At 54.1% G+C, this 18,635-nt stretch overlaps 1 protein-coding gene across 1 annotated transcript; it reads right to left on the bottom strand.

Annotated features, from left to right (window-relative positions):
- Positions 1 to 3,268: 3,268 nt before the first annotated feature.
- Positions 3,269 to 18,631, bottom strand: ISM2 (isthmin 2). The gene is given in 9 exon segments (XM_076004613.1): positions 3,269 to 4,964; positions 4,967 to 5,260; positions 6,312 to 6,395; positions 6,662 to 6,802; positions 8,080 to 8,443; positions 10,648 to 10,721; positions 10,724 to 10,888; positions 18,091 to 18,287; positions 18,403 to 18,631. Coding segments are annotated over 9 exon segments (1,614 nt in total). The 5' UTR covers positions 18,498 to 18,631; the 3' UTR covers positions 3,269 to 4,764.
- Between the last annotated feature and the right edge of the window lie 4 nt (positions 18,632 to 18,635).

Raw genomic sequence — 18,635 nt, 5'->3', positions numbered from 1 at the left:
TGCTGCCTGTCCTGCTTAGCAGCCAATTCCTCCTGGGCCCACAGTGCACATGTGTGGAATGTGCCCTGCACTCTCCAGCGGTCTGAGGGACAGTGAACTGGCCCCCTGTTTAAAAAATTTGAGGACCCCTGTTTTATTTTTTATTTATTTTTTTATTTTAGCGTATTATGGGGGTACAAGTGTTAAGGTTATATATATTGCCCATGCCTCCCTCCCCCCTCGAGTAAGAGCTTCAAACATGTCCATCCCCTAAACGTTGCACATCTTACTCATGGTTGTATATACCCATCCCCTCCACCTCCCGACACGCGATAAATGTTACTCCTATATGTTCACTTAGGTGTTGATCCGTTAATACCAATTTGCTGGTGAGTACATGTGGTGCTTGTTTTTCCATTGTTGAGATTCTACTAAGTGAAGTATGGGAGGACCCCTGTTTTAGAGACATGGTTTTGCTCTGTTGCTCAGGCTGGTCTTGATCATTGGCCTCTAATGATCCTCCCACTTGAGCCTCTCGTTACTGGGCTTCAGGCGTAAACCACCACACCTGGCTCCTTTTGAGTATTTTTAAATGTCTGGTACTATTAAGTTTGTTGAGTACTGACCATATGGCAAATGTTGGGGATCATTCTAGTGGAATTAGACTGCCACACTGCAGGATGAGGTAACTACCTGAACAGAGTCACTTTCCTGGATAAGCCTTGCCCTGGCTTCCTGCACTCCAGCAAGTCAGTACCCTCTAAGCCAGTCACTACTTCCTGCAGCTATAGCTATTTCCTTAATCTATTTTTGCCTGTTTTATTAGGTGGCAGCAAGGCCTGCAGGCTAATCCTACCAACATGACTTGACCAAAACTTTGTAGTTAGAGCAGAAAATCAGAGTTCTGACCTGGATCGTTTAGACCCTCCTGCTCCCAAGCCAACTTTGGCTTGAATTAGAAAACTGCTGAACTAACTATTCACATCTAATTCAGCATTACCCCTGCCTCTTAAGGATGCAAAACAATGCCTTTTGATGAAGAACCTGGACTCATGTAAATCAAATCAATGGGCCCCTCCTAACATGGCCTCCTATACCGAGACCATTAACAAAAAACTGGAGCCCTTTCTTTCACACCTGGCTGGAAAGTTACCTGTTCCAGAATATTCAGGAAAAAATCTGAAGCATAGATTACAAACATCCCAGCAAAAACCACAATGCTGGGCTAAGAGCCTGCCACACAGCACACTCAGTAGCAGGAACGTCCCTAGTACTGATGGCTATGGAATTCTTCCCACTGCCATTTCAGTTAGCCATCTGAGCCTAAAAAGCAAAATGGTGTAGCTAAAAATAAAACCATGGACTTGGTTGGACTTGGATTTGAATGATAAATTTTCCACTTACCAACAAATTAGACAAATTTTCTTACCGGTATAATGGGTATAATAGGTACCATCTGAGAGCATCTGAGATGGTGTAGAAACACTGGCACCTGGCGTCACATAGCAAGTGGTGCCTGCTGACTTCGGACTCGAAAGCCCAAGTGTTTTCCCTTAAGCCAGAAGTGGTATTTTGAAAAGCTGGTTAATTTTAGTCTGAATGTCAAACATTAGACCAAGGGTTCTCCATGCCTAGGAACCACCTGGGAGAACCTGTTGCAGAAAAGTAGACTCTACTCCTAGGGAAACTTACTCAGTGGATGTGGGGTGTGGCCTACAAACATATTTTAATAAATAGGGGATTCTGACATTAGAGATGCATTTTGAGAAGTACCTTAACATGCTAAGACAATCTCATTGTAACAGAGAAGCCAAGGAAGCACATTTGGGTTCCCCTTGTGAATAATGGGGCAAAGGATCTGAAACATGCTGTCTTCCAGGAGAAAGGTCAGCAGGCTCTGTACAGTTGGTTATTCTAAACCCTAGTAAGAACTCAATTTGAGCAGTATTCTTTTTTTTTTTTTTTTTTGAGACAGAGTCTCGCTTTGTTGCCCAGGCTAGAATGAGTGCCGTGGCATCAGCCTAGCTCACAGCAACCTCAATCTCCTGGGCTCAAGCAATCCTCCTGCCTCAGCCTCCCAAGTAACTGGGACTACAGGCATTCGCCACCATGCCCGGCTAATTTTTTTTGTATATATATTAGTTGGCCAATTAATTTGTTTCTGTTTATAGTAGAGACGGGGTCTCGCTCTTGCTCAGGCTGGTTTCGAACTCCTGACCTCGAGCAATCCGCCCACCTCGGCCTCCCAGAGAGCTAGGATTACAGGCGTGAGCCACCGAGCCGGGCCTGAGCAGTATTCTATATGAGGCAAACTGTGGGCGAGAGGGGCAGAGGATTGGGTAAAACCACCTCGATGGCTGGGACGGCTGTTAAGGAGGAAATAGACCATGGTGGCCGCAGATGGCTCCTGGTGTTCGGAGCAGGAAGAACAGCAATCAAGCCAGTGATGTGACTGGACCAGATGGGGTGCAGGGGCTCTCTCTGATTTCATGGGCCTCCTCCTGGCTCTGAGACCAGGCGCTCCTAAAATCCCCCTTTACCTGGTTCAGCGACCCCTTCATTTGTGCTGCTTCTCACACACAGGTGTTCCTTAAGCCTGCCGCCACCTGTGCGGTGTCCTTTGCATGGCTTGCATAAACACTATTTTATAGCCGACCTACTCCCAGCCCCTTTTCTTTAGTTTCTCTCATCTGTGGCCTGACATGGTAGCAATTTAGTGTGTCACTCAGATTACAGACTTAAAATGGGGCTGGCTAGATTCTGTCTGGGTAATGGACAACCACTGGGTATAGAGTAAATATTGTGTTAAGTCCAAGGTAAGCTGTATTAGAAAGGAGGAGAATTAGCAGTTCCTGTGAAAATAGAAACTGGGATGACTCTATCTTGCTATTTAAAAGGAGCTTCTGCTAAAAAAAATAATAATAATTAAAATGCTTGTGCTAATCCTATTGAATTCCTAAAACGAGAGAATGAGGGTGAATATGGCTCCCATCTGGTGACCCTCGCGATCCTGATCTCTCTGACCCTATAATATTCTAGTTGCACTAAAGTATTTTTAGACAGTGGCCCTGGTCCAGACTAATAAGCTTACCTTTAGATGTGATCGTAATTGGAAACATACAGTTCTCTGAGCACCAGGTGGTGGCTCTGGACATGCCTTCCTTCACTGCACTTCCTGGCATCTCTCTGTCCTTCCCCAATGTCGACAGTGACAGTGGAGTATCTGGTAAAGGTACCAGCTAGGGCAGAGCACAGGTCCACCTCTCACCTCGTAGGTGCAGTCCTTAGGGTGACTCCGCGTCAGATCCCCTCGCAGCAAGTTACTTGAGGACTGGGGCCACTTCCTCGTGGAGTAAATGCAATTTACTTCTCTGACCGAAGTTCGGAGGGAACGTGCAGTGCCTCTGAGGTCCAGCCAGCTCCTTGGCAGCCCTTAGAACAGGGACAACTGATGTTCACAGTCTAACCCTGGCATCCCAAGAGCTCTGTCTGCCCAGCTGGTTCAGGAAAAGAAAAGGAGCTTGGCTGTGGGTTAGGTAAACTACAAACACAATTTATGGGGGCTCAACTCTTGACTTGGGCCGTGAGCAAAGGCTCCCTGTACTGCCAGGGTCCAAAATTCTTCATCAGGCAGAATTTGAAAATAAAATGCTTTATTGCTGAGGATCCTAGAGAGCTTCAAGGCAGCTGCCTAGGACTGAAGCCCCCTACCTTTTGGTGGCTTTTGTGAACAGGGACAGTTAGGACTTCAACATTTCAACCGCACAGAAGGCAAGGAAGTGTGGCTTGGGGATGAGGGAGGGCAGGGAAGAGGCACGAGGTGTGCTGGGAGAACAGACTATGCGTGTCTCTTCCCAATTCTGAGTTCAGAGCATTTGGTGATGTTGGGAGCTTGAAATGGGCCATTGCTGGGAGTGTTTACAATGGAAAGGTTGCCCAAATGCTACAAATCAGCATTTTCCCTCCATAGAGTTGGGTGACCATCACTCCTGGTGCATGACACACCATCCTGAGCCGGTTCTGAGCCCATTTGCTGTGCCACCTTCCCACTCAGGGCCAAGCTAGCTCCCAGCCCCACACATTCCTACAGTCTGGGCAGAACAGAGGGGCCTGAACAAAGGAAAGGGACCGGAACTGCCGACCCACTCCCTGCCTGGAGTCAGCCTCGCCCCAGCTGTCACATTGCCCCCCAGAAGGTGGCTTGGGACTGAGGACAAGCCTTCTGTGCAGTGGCTCCTGGCAGGACGTGGCCAAGAAGGGTGCGTGCACCACCTGGAGATGGGGAGCGGTGGCCACAGGTGGCATGTCAGCCCAGCAGAGGGCAGCTGTGATGACGAGCACTGGCTGTCCTATCGTCCCCCTGCCCCTCCTTGGCTGAGCGATTCAGGCAGGTCCAGGGAATCAGGACGTGTCCTGTGTGCAGAGCCAGGGCAGGAGAGCCCAGCTCTGAAGGAAAGGGAGAATAACGTGTGGCCAGCCTGGGCATCTCCCAGCAGGCAGGAGAGGAAGGCCCTGCAGACAGTGAGTACACATGCATTTCCAGTGCAGCCCCAGGGGCCTCGGGGGCTGGACTCCCTCCCTTCACCCGGGGCCCTGTACCCCCTTCAACCTTCTGCGCAACCCCACCGTGACACCTGAGGCCCTGACCTGCCTCTCGGTCACAGGCAGAGGGCACGCAGCACCAGCCCAGCCTCACCCGGTGAGCCTTGCTCTCACCGGGCCTGGGCAGGGGTGAGAGGGCCTGCAAGGAAAGCTCTCCCTGCAGTCTCTACCCAGCAGCCCCCATCAGTACTCCTTGGCCTCCTGCAACTTGGCCAGGTACTCCTCCTCTGGGGGGTTGTTGGCGCAGGCCCGGCCGTTATTGGGGGGCCATACAGCGTGGTAGCGGCTCCAGTCCCCCTTACACAGGATCCACGGCAGCGTGTCCACCTTGAAGTGCAGCTTGGGAGAGAAGTCGGTGCTGACCAGGTCGGGCGCCCCGGCAGCCGGCTGCCCTGGTCATAGCAGCAGTGCTGGGTGGCCCGCATGCTGCTCTCCACTGACAGCAGGGAGCGCAGGCAGAAGTGGGGTGGGCTGGTAAACATCAGGCGCTTTCCAGGGCCGCTGGCGTCCCTCCATCGGAAGCTGCGGCCCTGGTGCTCATCCTGCAGGCTCACGGCACTGTACCCGGCCTCCAGTGGGTACCTGCACGGGCAGCTGGGCAGGTCCTGCAGCACCTGGCTCAGGTACTTGGCTAAGAAGTCGTTCTTGCAGTTCAGCTACTTCTCACAGCTGTCCACATCTGCAGAGGGCAGGGAGGTGCAGAGGGGAGCCGGCCAGCCCTGTGCTACCCCACACCACCCAGGCAACCCAAAGCAAGAAGCTGTCACTCAGAATGGGCACGGCCAAGGGGCTGGAGCAGCAGCCTGGAGGCCCTCTGCTGTGCCAGGTGTCATCTCTTTAGGCGCTGAATGGTGGAAAACAGCTGGTGTGGGTGGGACAGGTTCAGCAGTTTGTAGCCAACTGGTGAGAAGTGTTTCGCTATTTTAACCACCATGTTCTTAATTCTGCCTTTCTCAAGCCGCATGACCCTGGGCGAGTCACTCTGCCGCTCAGGGCCTCCTGCCTGCTGCAGAGGCTCCCTCTGTCTACGCCGCCCTCCTCCCTTCTCTCCACCTTGGGGAATGTGACTTCTCTGATTCTGCCCACAGAAAAAACAAACTGCTCTTTCCTCTCTGCTCCCAGACCTGCAGGGCCCTCTTTGCAGTTCAGCGCTCGTGAGGGTCATGTGTGTCTCTTTACCACGAGAGAAAAGCTCCCCTGGGCCAGGTGCCAGGCCTCTGTCCCCAGGGAACCCCCCACCCCAGCACACTGCTGGGAGCGTGATACAGGCTCAGCAGGCGTCCGCTGTGCTGAGCACAAGATGAGGAAACCAGCAGCGCCTGCCTGCCTTGCAGGATGCCAGTGAGACCGAGAGACGTGGGCTCGGCGTGTGCCAGCGGAAGCACGGCCCACTCCCAGCCGCCTGGAAGGGGCAGTCCTGGAGTTCTGGCCCTGACTCATTTCTGACAGCATCACATTCCCCTCCCCAGACAAAGAGTGAGCAAGGAGTGGAAGTCAGAGTGTCTCCACCCCATCCTGCTCCCAGGGAGGATGTGCCCCACCGGGTGATCTCTAAGCTCTGTGGCTCCCATCAAGACCTTCTTCCCAGCAGGAGTAGGAAAGGCCACTGGGCCTGGCTCAGAAATGCTGGGGCTCCCAGCTGGAAGATGTAATCTCTGCCACGATGCTCCACCCTCCCGAGAGAGGTTCTCCCCCAAACTCCCAGGGGCAAGGCCTAGCTCCCCACTCACCTGGGCCAAGCATGTCCGTAGCATTGTGGGCGAGGGACTGCCACCCCTCACTAGGGAAGCCCAAGGTGTTCTCGTCCTCAGTGCCTTTGGGAAGAGAGGAGGCCAGGCTGGTGGCACCCCAGGGCACCTCTGTGCTCCTGTTGGGGAGCCCAGCCCCCACTAGGCTCTCAGTGCCCACAGCAGCTGGGACAGGCCTGGGGCTAGGCAGACCCACCGTGTTTGTGAGCTTCCTGCATCCCCTCTCCCAAGCCCACCCCTCGTACAAAGGTACATGCCCACATGCCCAGAGGACCAAGCCCCGCATCTAAGCCACATCAGCCACTTCTATGCAGGGCTGGGGCTCGTCTCACCAGGACAGGGGGGCAGGTCGCAGGCACAGGACTCGGTGGCAGTGCAGGCCTAGCCATAGGGCCGAGTCCTCCACTGGCTGCCGCTGCTGCAGCTCCCACTGCAGGGAGACCAGGGGCTCCGCTCCTCCCGAGGCTCACAGTCTGGGTCAAAGCAGTGAGCTGGGGGTGAGTGAACATAGACCACAGCACACACGGGTGCAAATCAGAACAAGGTACCCCTTTCTGTGCATAGATGCAGCCCATGTTAGGGCTCCCAGCCTGGTGGATGAAGCATGAGCTGGAGTTCAGCCCCCACCTGCTCTCTCAGCTGTGTACCCTTGTGCAGTGAACAACCTGTGCAAGTGTATCAAGTAGCCCTATGGAGACAGCACAACCTGCAGCCACCTGCTCTCTGCAAACACAGTGATGAAGAGGAAAAGATATCTGGGGTTGGCAGCCACCTGACCACTGCCAGTGTGACCTCTGGCAAGTCTGCCTCTGTATCTGAGCTATAGTTTTTATGTAAATCAAAACCAGCGGTGACAATACTTCCCTGGCACTGGGGATATTTAAGAATTTCCCTGCAGCCCACATTAGGGACCCACTCCTGACCTGAGGGAGCTGCAATCCACCGTGGCTGGGCCTGCTATCCTCCACTGTGCAGGACTTGAGGCCCAGTGCTCTCTGGGTCTCAGGAACCCCAAAATACTGACACAGCTGGTTCTCGCCTCACTTCCTAGGCAGGCCAGAGCAGGCTGGCACCAAGAGTTTAAGGAAAATTAATGGGAAAAGAGTTGAAAGTCATGGAAATTTTCTATTAGTTCACATTATTCTGGTGGCCCTCAGTCTTACAGGCACCCCGGTTCAGTGATAAGGCCCCAGGGATCTGGGGAAAACAGCTGCAACTGCATAAAACATAAAACTCGTCTGCACCCAGAGAAAACCTGAACCATAACAATATACAAAGTGTTCTCTACAACAACCTGTGTAGTAAAGATTGTATCATTCCCCATTTTACAGAGGAAGGAACTAAGACACAGAGAGGTTAAGTAATTTGCCCAAGGTCACTCAGCTGGTAAGCGGCAAAGCCAGGATTCAAACCCACACAATCTGAAAATAAGGTCAGTTGTGAGTGGTGGGATTATAACATTTCAGTTTGTTGGAAACTCATAGATATGAATAAACACACTATTAACAAACGTCTTTGGCTTAGGGGATCTCAGGGCTGTTGTGAGGGTCAAATTTTGTTTGGGAAAAATTAAAACTTTGCAAGCTTTCGGAAATGTTACTTTTGAGCTGATGATGGTGTAGGCACAGGGCCCAAGCTCCTGGCCTCCCCAGCTGCTCCTGCCTGGGAAGCCTCAGCCCTCTCCCCCACCCCATTTCCACTCAGGGCCTGCAGGGCGGCAGCCGGGCGATGCCAAGATGGGGATACTCACCGTGGCTGTCCGAGTACTTGAAGGCCCAGTCCCTGGGGGCCAGCCAGCCCTGGTCCTAGCTGTCTGTGGCCCCACTGGACCAAGGCTCCTCCTCCTCCTCATCTTCCTCCTGGTCCTCACCCTTGCTGTACTCTGCAGGGTAATCCTCCTCTTCCTCCTCCTCCCACTCTTCCTCTTCCCCTGGGGCTCTGCCCTTGAGACCGGTGCCCCCTTTGTTGCCTCCCAGGTAGCCCCAGAAGACAGGCCAGAAGAGCTCCTTGCTGGGCAGCCAGCTAGGGGCACCCTGGGACCAGCGATGGCTGGGCCCAGCCAACAGGTCCATCTCTACCTCGGCCTGGGAGTCCTCCACCACCTCGATGGTCACCTGCAGCGGGACAGATGCCCAGCCGGCCAGTGAGGGAGGGCTCAGAGTTGCACTGCAAGGAGACGGGAGGTTACAGGTCCAGGGCCAGAGACAAGGGGCCCGACCTTTCCTCCAAACCGGCTGTCTTCTCTTGGCCTCTTAGGGCACATGGGTCACAGTTTAAGGCCCGGCTGTACATCAGAATCCTGCCTGACCCCAGACCCCAGACATGACTGAATGGGTCTGGGCTGGGGCCAGGCACGGTGTTCTGACACGTGCCAGGGTTGTCACCCACCAGTTTAAGAGAAGCTGGCCTGGAATTCTGGCTCCGCCAGTGTGCAGGCTGCCTGGCCTCGGGAACCAGCTCTGGGCCTCTATTTCCTCAAGATAATGCCAGAAAATGATAACGATGGACATCAAACCCCACAGCAACCTCAGGCGGAGCTCTCTCGCACCACATTATGGATGGAAAATAAGTAAAATAAAATCATTTATGTGAAATTGAACTTCGGAAAACATTATTTGGGGCTGTTATAAAGTAACGTGAGGTTACTGTACAAAATTTGGGAGAAAAAACCCAGCAAGATATAAAGAAGAAAATGAAAATCACCTCTATTCCATCACTGATAGATAACCTTCCAGTTTATGTGTGTGTCTGTGTGTGTGTAGGTAGGTAGGTAGAGAAAAAGAGAGAGAGATATACTTTTAAGTAGTTTCAGAATGTTATGTTCTATACTTTTGTGGTCTTTTCTTTCTCCTCTTTTGGTGAGAGTGTTTTGAAAACTGTTGCTGCTACACAAATATGCAGAATTATCAGCATCAGGGATTCACAACAGGCTGTGAAGTCCGCGACTGGAATTCGGCCAGCCCCTCTACTTTCCTCTCCTGTAAAGCGCTTCAGGTGGCCGTCCCCATGCCATCAGCCCACCCCATCTGTGCTGAGCCCCTTCTGCAGGGGCCTGCAGTAAAGGGTTGGGCCTGGTTGGGGGTCAGACCCTCACTCAGGCCTTTTCCGGGAGGCTTCTACCACATTCCTGGAACCCTCCCATAGCTTACGAAGCATTTCCCGCTTATTTGGTCCTCATGTCAGCCCTGCCAGGTTGGTGCTGCTTGTCCCTTGCTATGGTCTAGGGCTGTGGTCCCCTACACCAGGCCATGGACGGGTACTGGTTGGTGGCCTGTTAGGAACTGGGCCACACAGCAGGACGTGAGCAGTGGGTGAGCCCGGGAAGTTTTTTTTTTTTTTTTTTTTTTGAGACAGTCTTGCTTTGTTGCCCAGGCTAGAGTGAGTGCCATGGCGTCAGCCTAGCTCACAGCAACCTCAAACTCCTGGGCTCAAGCGATCCTCCTGCCTCAGCCTCCCGAGTAGCTGGGACTACAGGCATGCACCACCATGCCCGGCTAATTTTTTCTATATATATTAGTTGGCCAATTAATTTCTTTCTATTTATAGTAGAGACGGGGTCTCGCTCTTGCTCAGGGTAGTTTTGAACTCCTGACCTTGAGCAATCCACCCGCCTCGGCTTCCCAGAGTGCTAGGATTACAGGCGTGAGCCACCGCACCCAGCCTAGGAAGTTTTATCTGTATTTACAGCCACTCCCATCCCTCTCAACACTGCATAAGCTCCGCCTCCTGTCAGGTCAGCTGGGGCTTTAGAGTCTCATAGGAGCACAAACCCTGCTGTAAACTGCACACGTGAGGGATCTAGATTTCTCACTCCTTATGCAAATCTAATGCCTGATGATCTGCGGGGGAGCTGAGGCGGTGATGCTAGTGCTGGGGAGCAGCTGCAAATGCAGATTATCATTAGCAGAGAGGTTTGTATAATTATTTCTTATATATTACGATGTAATAATAATGGAAATAAAGTACACAATACATGTAATGTGCTTGAATCATCCCAACCCATCACCATCCCTTCCCAACCCCACCCCTAGTCCGTGGAAAAATTTCCTTCCATGAAACTGGTCCCTGGTGCCAAAAATGTTGCGGACTGCAGCTCTAGGGAACAGAGGCTCGGAGAGCCAAGAGACCTGCCAAGGTCCATAGCTAGAAGCGGAGGGGCAGGTGCTCTTCCCACTCCACCACGGGGAGGGCGGGGTCTGTCCCGCGACCCACACGGGGACCCCACCGTCCAAGGGAAACAGGACGGGGGGGCCTGAGCTGTTCAGCCCAGTTCCTCTCCAGGTGTCTGCTGGGCTGATGGCCCTTCCATCACTCTTACCTGGATATTGGGGTTCGGAGCACTCAAGTCTGTGTTGGCCAATCCTGGCAGCTTCTGCAGCGCCAGCAGGCTATGCGCATCCTCTGGGGCCCGGGAGGGGTGGCCCTGCCTGGAATCAGGGCTGCCCGCTCTCTGAGAGTCTGGTGCCTGTGTGCTCGCGGCCCTGGCTGCAGGCGGGTTCTGGGGAGCAGCGGTGGCTCCTCCTCTTCCCTGGAGAGCTGGGATCTGGGGAGGCTGAGGCCTGAGGGCGAGAGAGGGTGAGGGAGGGCGGGGGAGGTGACTGAGGTCAGGGCTGTGGACCCAGAAAAGGTTGGCAGGGGGTACTCAGGAGCCCTGGGGGCTGACCTCTCAGGGGTGCGGATATGGAATGTAAACCCCAAACGCTGCCTGCCTCAGTGCCCTCAGCACGTAACTGAGGGTATAGCTGGTCAGCCAGGGGACTGTGTCCACAAAGCGCTTTGACAACTGGCACCAACATGAGCCAGGAAAAGGATTAACACAACCCAAGATCTTCATTTTACAGATGAAGAAAGGGAGGCCCAGGAAGGGAAGAGAGCTGGTTAAGCAGTGGTTCCAGTGCTGACAGCCAGAGCAGGAAGGCCCCCAGGAAGGGCCTGGTCCCACATGGCGGTGGGCGGCAGGCCTGGGCCCTCCCCCTCAGCACGCTGTCTGTCCACCTGGCCCTGCCCACGCCGTCCACGTAGGGGGTGTATTCCCTGGCATCTCTGACCACAGTTCCCTCCACCTGCCGACCTGGGGCATGGCCCCTTTTCCTACACCAGGCTGCTTTGTGGCTGGCTGTCAGCCAGCCCAGCCCGCCACCAGCTACTGGCCGCGTGTCCACACCGGGACAGTCCTGGCTTCCACTCAGACGGAGGTGAAAGGCAGACCCTGGTCATGTCAGACTCCTGCTCCAGCGTTCATCTCCCAGACAGGGGGGCATGGGGCTCAGTGGCTGCCACCCACCTCCAGGCTGCTGCCATCGCCCAGGCCTCTGCGCCAGGGCAGGAGCACCTGCCAGGGCCACCGAATCTCAGGAGCCTGGCGCCTAAGGACCCTGCCTCGCTCAGGCCATGGCCTCGACTCCTTCCCGCCCCACATCGGGGCAGTGTGATGTGGCTGAAAAACACTGGCTCTAGGCCGGACACGGTGGCTCACGTCTGTAATCCTAGCACTCTGGGAGGCCGAGGTGGGTGGATTGCTCGAGGTCGGGAGTTCCAAACCAGCCTGAGCAAGAGCGAGACCCCATCTTTACCAAAACTAGAAAGAAATTAATTGACCAACTAAAAGAATATATACAAAAAATTAGCCTGGCATGGTGGCACATGCCTGTAGTCCCAGCTACTCGGGAGGCTGAGGCAGCAGGATTGCTTGAGCCCAGGAGTTTGCGGTTGCTGTGAGCTAGGCTGACGCCACTGCACTCACTCTAGCCTGGGCAACAAAGTGAGACTCTGTCTCAAAACAACAACAACAACAACAAAAAAAAAAAAACACTGGCTCTGGAGAGTCAGAGAAGCTTGAGCTCAAATCCCAGCTCTGCCTCCTACTAACTCCTCAACTTGACAATTTTGTCACCTGCAGAATGAGGATAATAATTCCTCCCTGGAAAGACTGTCAGAATTTTATTTTATCAGATACTTCCACAGCATTTACTGTGTGCGAGGCACCATGCTGAACACTTATTCACTCATTTCACCCCCCCACAACCCTCAGAGGTGGGTGCTGTCATCCCTGTGTTAAAGACAATGGAAACTAGGGCACAGAGAGGGCTGGTAACTTGCCTGAGCTTGCACAGACATTTAGTGGCAAAGCCAGGAGTCCAGGCCGAGCCCATACTCTTAACCATCGTGCTGTGAGAATCCCCTGGACAAATTACGGGATTAATCGGTCTAGTTTCTCACTCCCTCTGACTCTCTTCCCTTGGAAGTTTGGAAAAAGAGACTCTGAATCTTCTGTCTCTCCCGCTGTGACCTCCCCTTCTGTGGTGCCCAGATGCCTGGCTCTACGGCTCCTGCACGAAATGCCTGATCCCAGGGCAGCTGTGGGCCCATCTCTACCTGGGCCAGGAGTCTCCTGCTGAGCCAGAGCACTCTGGTCGAGACAGCAAGGCCGGATGAAGAGCGGGTGGAAGGTGAGTAATGGACAACTCGGCCCCTTCGCCGACCAGTCCTGGAGGCCTGGACCAGCCCCAAGTGCTGCCTTCCCGGCAGCTCCCACCCCCAGTTCCACCAAAGCCCTAACTGTCCCTGTGATTTTGCTCAGTGGTTCCACTCTGTCTGCAGCCTCTGGGCACAGAGACAGGCGGTCTCAGGGGGGCAGGGCCCCACAGCCTTTCGGCTGGTCTGGAGGCCCTAGCCTGGTGGCAGCTGGGCTTGCCTGTGGCAGGTGGTGCAGTGGTTCTCATCTGGGGACATCTGGCAATGTCTGGAGACATTTGTGGTTGGCACAAGTAGAAGGGGATTCTACTGGCATCTAGTAGGTAGAGGCCAGGAATGCAGCTATGCGTCCGACAACGCACAGGACTGCCCCACAAGCATTGCCCAGCCCAGAACAGTAACGGCACTGTAGTTAAGAAACTACAGTCCTGTGCCTGGGTCTGAATTCTGCCCGCGGCCTAACGTCTGACCTGTGGGGCCCTGGAGGGGACATGACCTCTGTGAGCTTCCTCATCTGTAGAATGGGAACAATGACAGGAATGAGCCTTACCCAGGCCCTGCTGTCCAGCAGATGCTCAGAATGTTCGTGTCCAGCCCTCCCCACCCTCTCCTCTCACTGGTGCCCAGTCAACGCTGCCAACCATTGTTTGAGGGCTGCTGGGGTAGGAGAGAGGCTGTGCTCTCCAGGTACTTGAGTCTGGCCACCTACAGCTCCCAGCAGGCTCCAGTGCCAGCGGAAGCCCTCAGGCAACTGAACATGGGCCACTGGAAGTAAGGCCTGAGGAGAGATGGGCAGGACACCCAGAGCCCTGACCTGTACCAGCCCCCGGGCACATCCTATGTACTCTGAATGACCCAGCATTCAACAGCACTTGCTTCCTTAGCCAGGCCTGAGGACCATGGCAGAGGAATGGGGCTGGATTTCACCCCTTAACCATCCTCCTGATTGGTATGTACTATTCATTTTTTTTTTTTTTTTAGAGATGGGGATCTCACTATGTTGCTTAGGCTGGCTTCGAACTCCTGAGTTCAAGCATTCCTACCTCAACCTCCCAAGTAGCTGGGACTAGGTATGTACTATTCTAATGCAATCCACCTTGGCACCCAGTGGAGACCTCAAAGCTCCTCATCATAATAAGAGTGTATACATTATTCCCAGAATGGGCCGGCTTTACGGTGTGCAACATGTGTATTTGCACAGGGCCCCACGTATGGTTCAACACTCTGCTGTTGCCATCCTGAAATACTTAAGAGGCCCCACTTTTCATTCTGTAGTGAACCCCACAAACGATGCAGTCAGTCCTGCCAAACACCCTGTATGTATTGCCTTATTGAACCCTAACAGCAACCCATTGTGCAGGCACTAGCATCGTCCTGACTTCACAGACAATGAGGCCAAGGATCAGAGAGGTGAAGTAACTTGCTTGGAGTCACACAGTTAGGGGCTGGCAGAGTGGGATTTGAGGCAGATATCTGGCTGGAGAGTCTGTGCTCTGCCAACTCCAGGCAGGGGCTGCACCTTCTGGCTTGCTGCCTGCTACTCTGTGCTGCTTAATGTGCTGAATGAACAAAACACCAAACGAGATGTTCCACTTTCCACATCCCTCTTCCCCTCATCCTCGTCACAACCTGAGACAGATCCGGAGAGTCTGGAGACGTGCCTGGGGCCCCTGGGCAGCCAGGTCTCCGGGCCCCATTCCTGGCCTCCCTTCTCTCCCCCCGCCAGCTCCCCTGTGTTTCTGACCTCAAGGGAGAGAATGGTCTGCAGGGAGGAGGAAGTCACAGCTGAGGCCCAGGGAGGAGGCCAGCTGCAGGAGAAGGCTGACGGGCAAGGCCGCAGGCTTCGCGTCACATAGACTTGGGCTCTAGTTTCCCATCACGGATTGGCCTAGAAAGACCCCACAACCAAAGAAAGCCAACCTTCAGGAAAGTACATGCTACTTGGTACCTCCCAGGCGAGATCTTTCAACCCGCCAACCACATCTCTGCTGTTACCCAAGCCTTGTTTCCAGGCCACTGGCTGGACTGTAGGCCAGGACTGAAGTGCCAATGAACCAGCCCTACCGTGTGGCTTCCTCCTCCGTCCTCAGTTCTTCTCTCTTAGCCCATCCCCCTAGCAAGTGCCTCCTTCCATGGCAAGCTGGTCCTCCCCGAGGGCCGCCCTCATTCTGCCCCAGGTGGGGACCCTCGATGCAGGACAGTCCTCATAGCCTGGAAGTGCTGTCCTCTCTCAGTTCTTCTCTCTTGCCTAATTCTAACCCCACCACCCTCTTGTGGCACCAAGTCCCCAGGTCCCCTTTACCCCACCCCAGGTACTTGCCTAGGAGGTGGTGGGTAGCAGGGGTAGGTGCCCAGGGGCTCTGGAATTAAGCAAGCCTGGGTTCAGATCCCGGTTCACCACATACTAACCTTGGGTTAGTTACTGGGCCTGCTGTCAGTTTCCTCACCCCTAAAATCAGGAGGACAAGGTAAGGAACACAACATGCTAGGCACAGTGGCTGTCTGGGTGGTGTTCTGATCCTAACTAGCACAGAAGCCACCCAAGGCAGAGGTACGTCATTCTTTGCCTGTCCAGCACCCAGCAAACTGCCTGGCCCCAGCCTCTTTCAATGGCAACAAAACCACCCATGTGTGGTGCTTTCTCACCCAGCACTCCATCCGACGGGATGGGTTCTTACTCTCATTTTACTGTGGAAGTAAACTGAGGTTCAGCAACAGGCCTGCCAGAGTAGGAGGTGGCACATTTTGTTTACAAGACTAATGATTTTTTTTAAGACTTCAGATGAGCAGACTGTGGCGTGACATGCAGAGATGCACCATAAGTTCCCCAGTGTGGCTCTTTATGACAGATGTGTCATGCAGTTAAGCCTAGCCAGGCTTAACTTCTCTCAGCCTCATTTTTTTTTTTTTTTTTGAGACAGAGTCTTTCTCTGTTGCCCAAGCTAGAGTGCCATGGCGTCGGCCTAGCTCACAGCATCCTCAAACTCTCCAACTCCTGGACTCAAGCGATCCTCCTGCCTCAGCCTCCCAAGTAGCGGGGATTACAGGTGTGCACCACCCTACCCGACTAATTTTTTCTATTCTTAGTAGAGATGAGATCTTGGTCTTGCTCAGGCTGGTCTCAAACTCCTGACCTCAAGCTATCCTCCCGCCTCAGCCTCCCAGAGTGCTAGGATTACAGGTGTGAGCCACCAAATCTAGCCCTCAATTTTTTTTGGTCTGGAAAATGGGGGATAATGTCCATGTGAAATGGTGTGACAATGAAATAACATCATAACATCATGTTAAGTAATCTGTACAGACTCTGTAAAGCCCAGAGAATGTTCCTTTCCCTTCCATCATCCTCCATTTTTAGATCTGGGAGTGGTTTATGTTCTTCAGCTTCTTCTTTTTTTTTTTGAGACAGAGTCTCGCTTTGTTGCCCAGGCTAGTGTGAGTGCCATGGTGTCAGCCTAGCTCACAGCAACCTCAAACTCCTGGGCTCAAGTGATCCTACTGCCTCAGTCTCCTGAGTAGCTGGGACTACAGGCATGCGCCACCATGCCTGGCTAATTTTTTCTATATATATTTTTAGTTGGCCAATTAATTTCTTTCTATTTATAGTAGAGACAGGGTCTCACTCAGGCTGGTTTCGAACTCCTGACCTCCAGCAATCCGCCCGCCTTGGCCTCCCAGAGTGCTAGGATTACAGGCGTGAGCCACCTCGCCTGGCCTATTCTTCAGCTTCTTCATCAAGGTCTTGGGGCTGGGGCTAGTCAGTTATTTTGACACACCACCCAAGTCCCTGGAATAGCAGACTGCAGTCTCTCAATGTGACTCCTTAACTAACACCTTTGACATGTAACAGCTTTAACACAAATCACACAGACTTGTGGGACAGTGTCAGAGCTGCATAGGACCACGGAGAGGACTTAGGTTCTCTTTATAAACGCGAGGAAATCATCCAAGGTGAGTCACCTATGCCTTAATGAGCCCCTGGGACTGGAACTCCAAGCCCCGGGCTCTAAGCTCTGCTTTTCCTTCAAGGCACTCATTTGCTTGAACATGTTTTTGAGGACTCTGCCAGGCCCTGTACTGGGGCTGAGGATATGACTTTGGCTCTGAAATAATTCATCTTCTAGGCTGTTCTGATTGGGGGAAGATTTAGCAAACATACTAAAAATAATTATACAATACAAAGCAGTAAGTACTAAAATAGAAAGGATTTATGCCAAGTGGGCAGAAAGAATGCCAATTTAATTAATTTTATTACCACTGTCATCTCTACCTAGGAGGAGGGACTGGTCAGAGGCCTCTGAATTTGTCTGCAGCAGCGGTTCTCAACAACCGCAGGGTGGCTGGGATGTCCCTCAGGAAACACTTGGCAACGTCTAGCCGTGTCTGGAAGGAGGGTGCTACAGGCATCTAGTGGTGGGGCCAGGGAAGCTGCCAAACATGCTGCATGCACAGGACAGCAGCCCTCTACCACACTGAATTATGTGGCCCTAAATGACCCAAGAGCCGAGGCTGAGAAACCCTGGTCTACAGGAGGCGTTCTCAACAGGAACAAAAATTGGATGGGGGGTGGGGTGCTGCTGTGACAAATATCTCAGAGATTACAATGGTTTGTGACACTCCAAAGGGCCACAGTACATAAACAGATAGCATATCTGTGGTATTAAAATTTCATGGGGGCAGTGGTGACAGAAAAAAATCTAAAAGCCTCCTTAAGGGGTGCAGAAGCAAAGGCACTGGCCTATAGACTCGCTCAAGTAGTGCAGCGCAGCGGGGCCGTTCTTCCCACGGCCTCCTCAGGAGGCCTTCAGCAGCCCGGCACCAGCCGCACAGCCTGAGCGGGCTCTGGCTAACAATGTCCCGCACCCTGCATGCCTGCCCGGGCCCCTCAGTGCTCTCATCTGGAAAATGGGAAGCACCACTCTGGGCGTCTCCTGTAACAGCTCAGCCCGTGGAAAGACCGGGGACCCAAGACCACACAGGCCTGCCCCTGCGTGCCCGGGGACCAGTCTGGCCCGCTCGGTCCCCGTGGGGGTGAATGTCCACTGCAATCCAGGGGGCAACAAGCTGGACTGTAGACCCCTCAGTGACTGGGGTCCTGACCATGGCTTCTCTCCGCGGCCAAACCACTCTTCCATCTCATTCTTGGTTTGTACCCCGACGGCCCACCCACAGGCCACCAGGAAAGCGCCCCCCCACATCTTAGTGACGCCTTCTGATTTTCCAGGCACAGAACAATGTAGGAGTCTCTGGACAGCCCCTGCCACCCAGCAGCTGGAGAACCCCACTCTACCTGGGCTTGTTTCAGGTGCCCCCCACGGGCGTCTGTGACTGACGGAACGTCGGCAGCCCCAGCCTGCCACTCTGCGGAGCGCCGCCTTCCTCTGGCACCCGCGCCTCTCCTCTCCGGCGAGCGCACCTGGCCAGGGCGGCTGCAGGCGAGGCTCGCTCAGGGCGAGGGAGGGGGAGCGGGTCCTGTAGAGTGTCGGCGCACCTCACCCGGCACGGAAGTGACACTTCTCCCCAGGCTGGCCCGCTGCAGCAATCCCAGATCTCCCGGCCAAGCGCACGGAGCGGGACCCCCCCTCACCTCCGCCAGCCTCACGGCGCCCTCAGGGGGAGCCTTCCCGCCGCGGCCAGCAGCGCCGCCAGCAGCGCCACGCCGAGGAGCAGCCCCGCTCGGCCGGGGGGTGGACGCATCGTCTGCGCCCCCGCGCCCCCGCGTGGCCCGCCTGTGTGCGCCCGCCTCGCGTGCTCCGGGCCGCGCCAGCGCCGGGGACTAGAGAGGGGCGTCCGGACGGCCGCGCGGGACGGAGGGGCGCGCACTCGCACACCCTC

The sequence above is a fragment of the Microcebus murinus genome, chromosome 6 (assembly GCF_040939455.1).
Source record: "Microcebus murinus isolate Inina chromosome 6, M.murinus_Inina_mat1.0, whole genome shotgun sequence".
NCBI classification, from domain to species: Eukaryota; Metazoa; Chordata; class Mammalia; order Primates; family Cheirogaleidae; genus Microcebus; species Microcebus murinus.
Note: the sequence above shows the minus strand (reverse complement) of the source record. Positions and strands in the feature narration are given on the sequence as shown.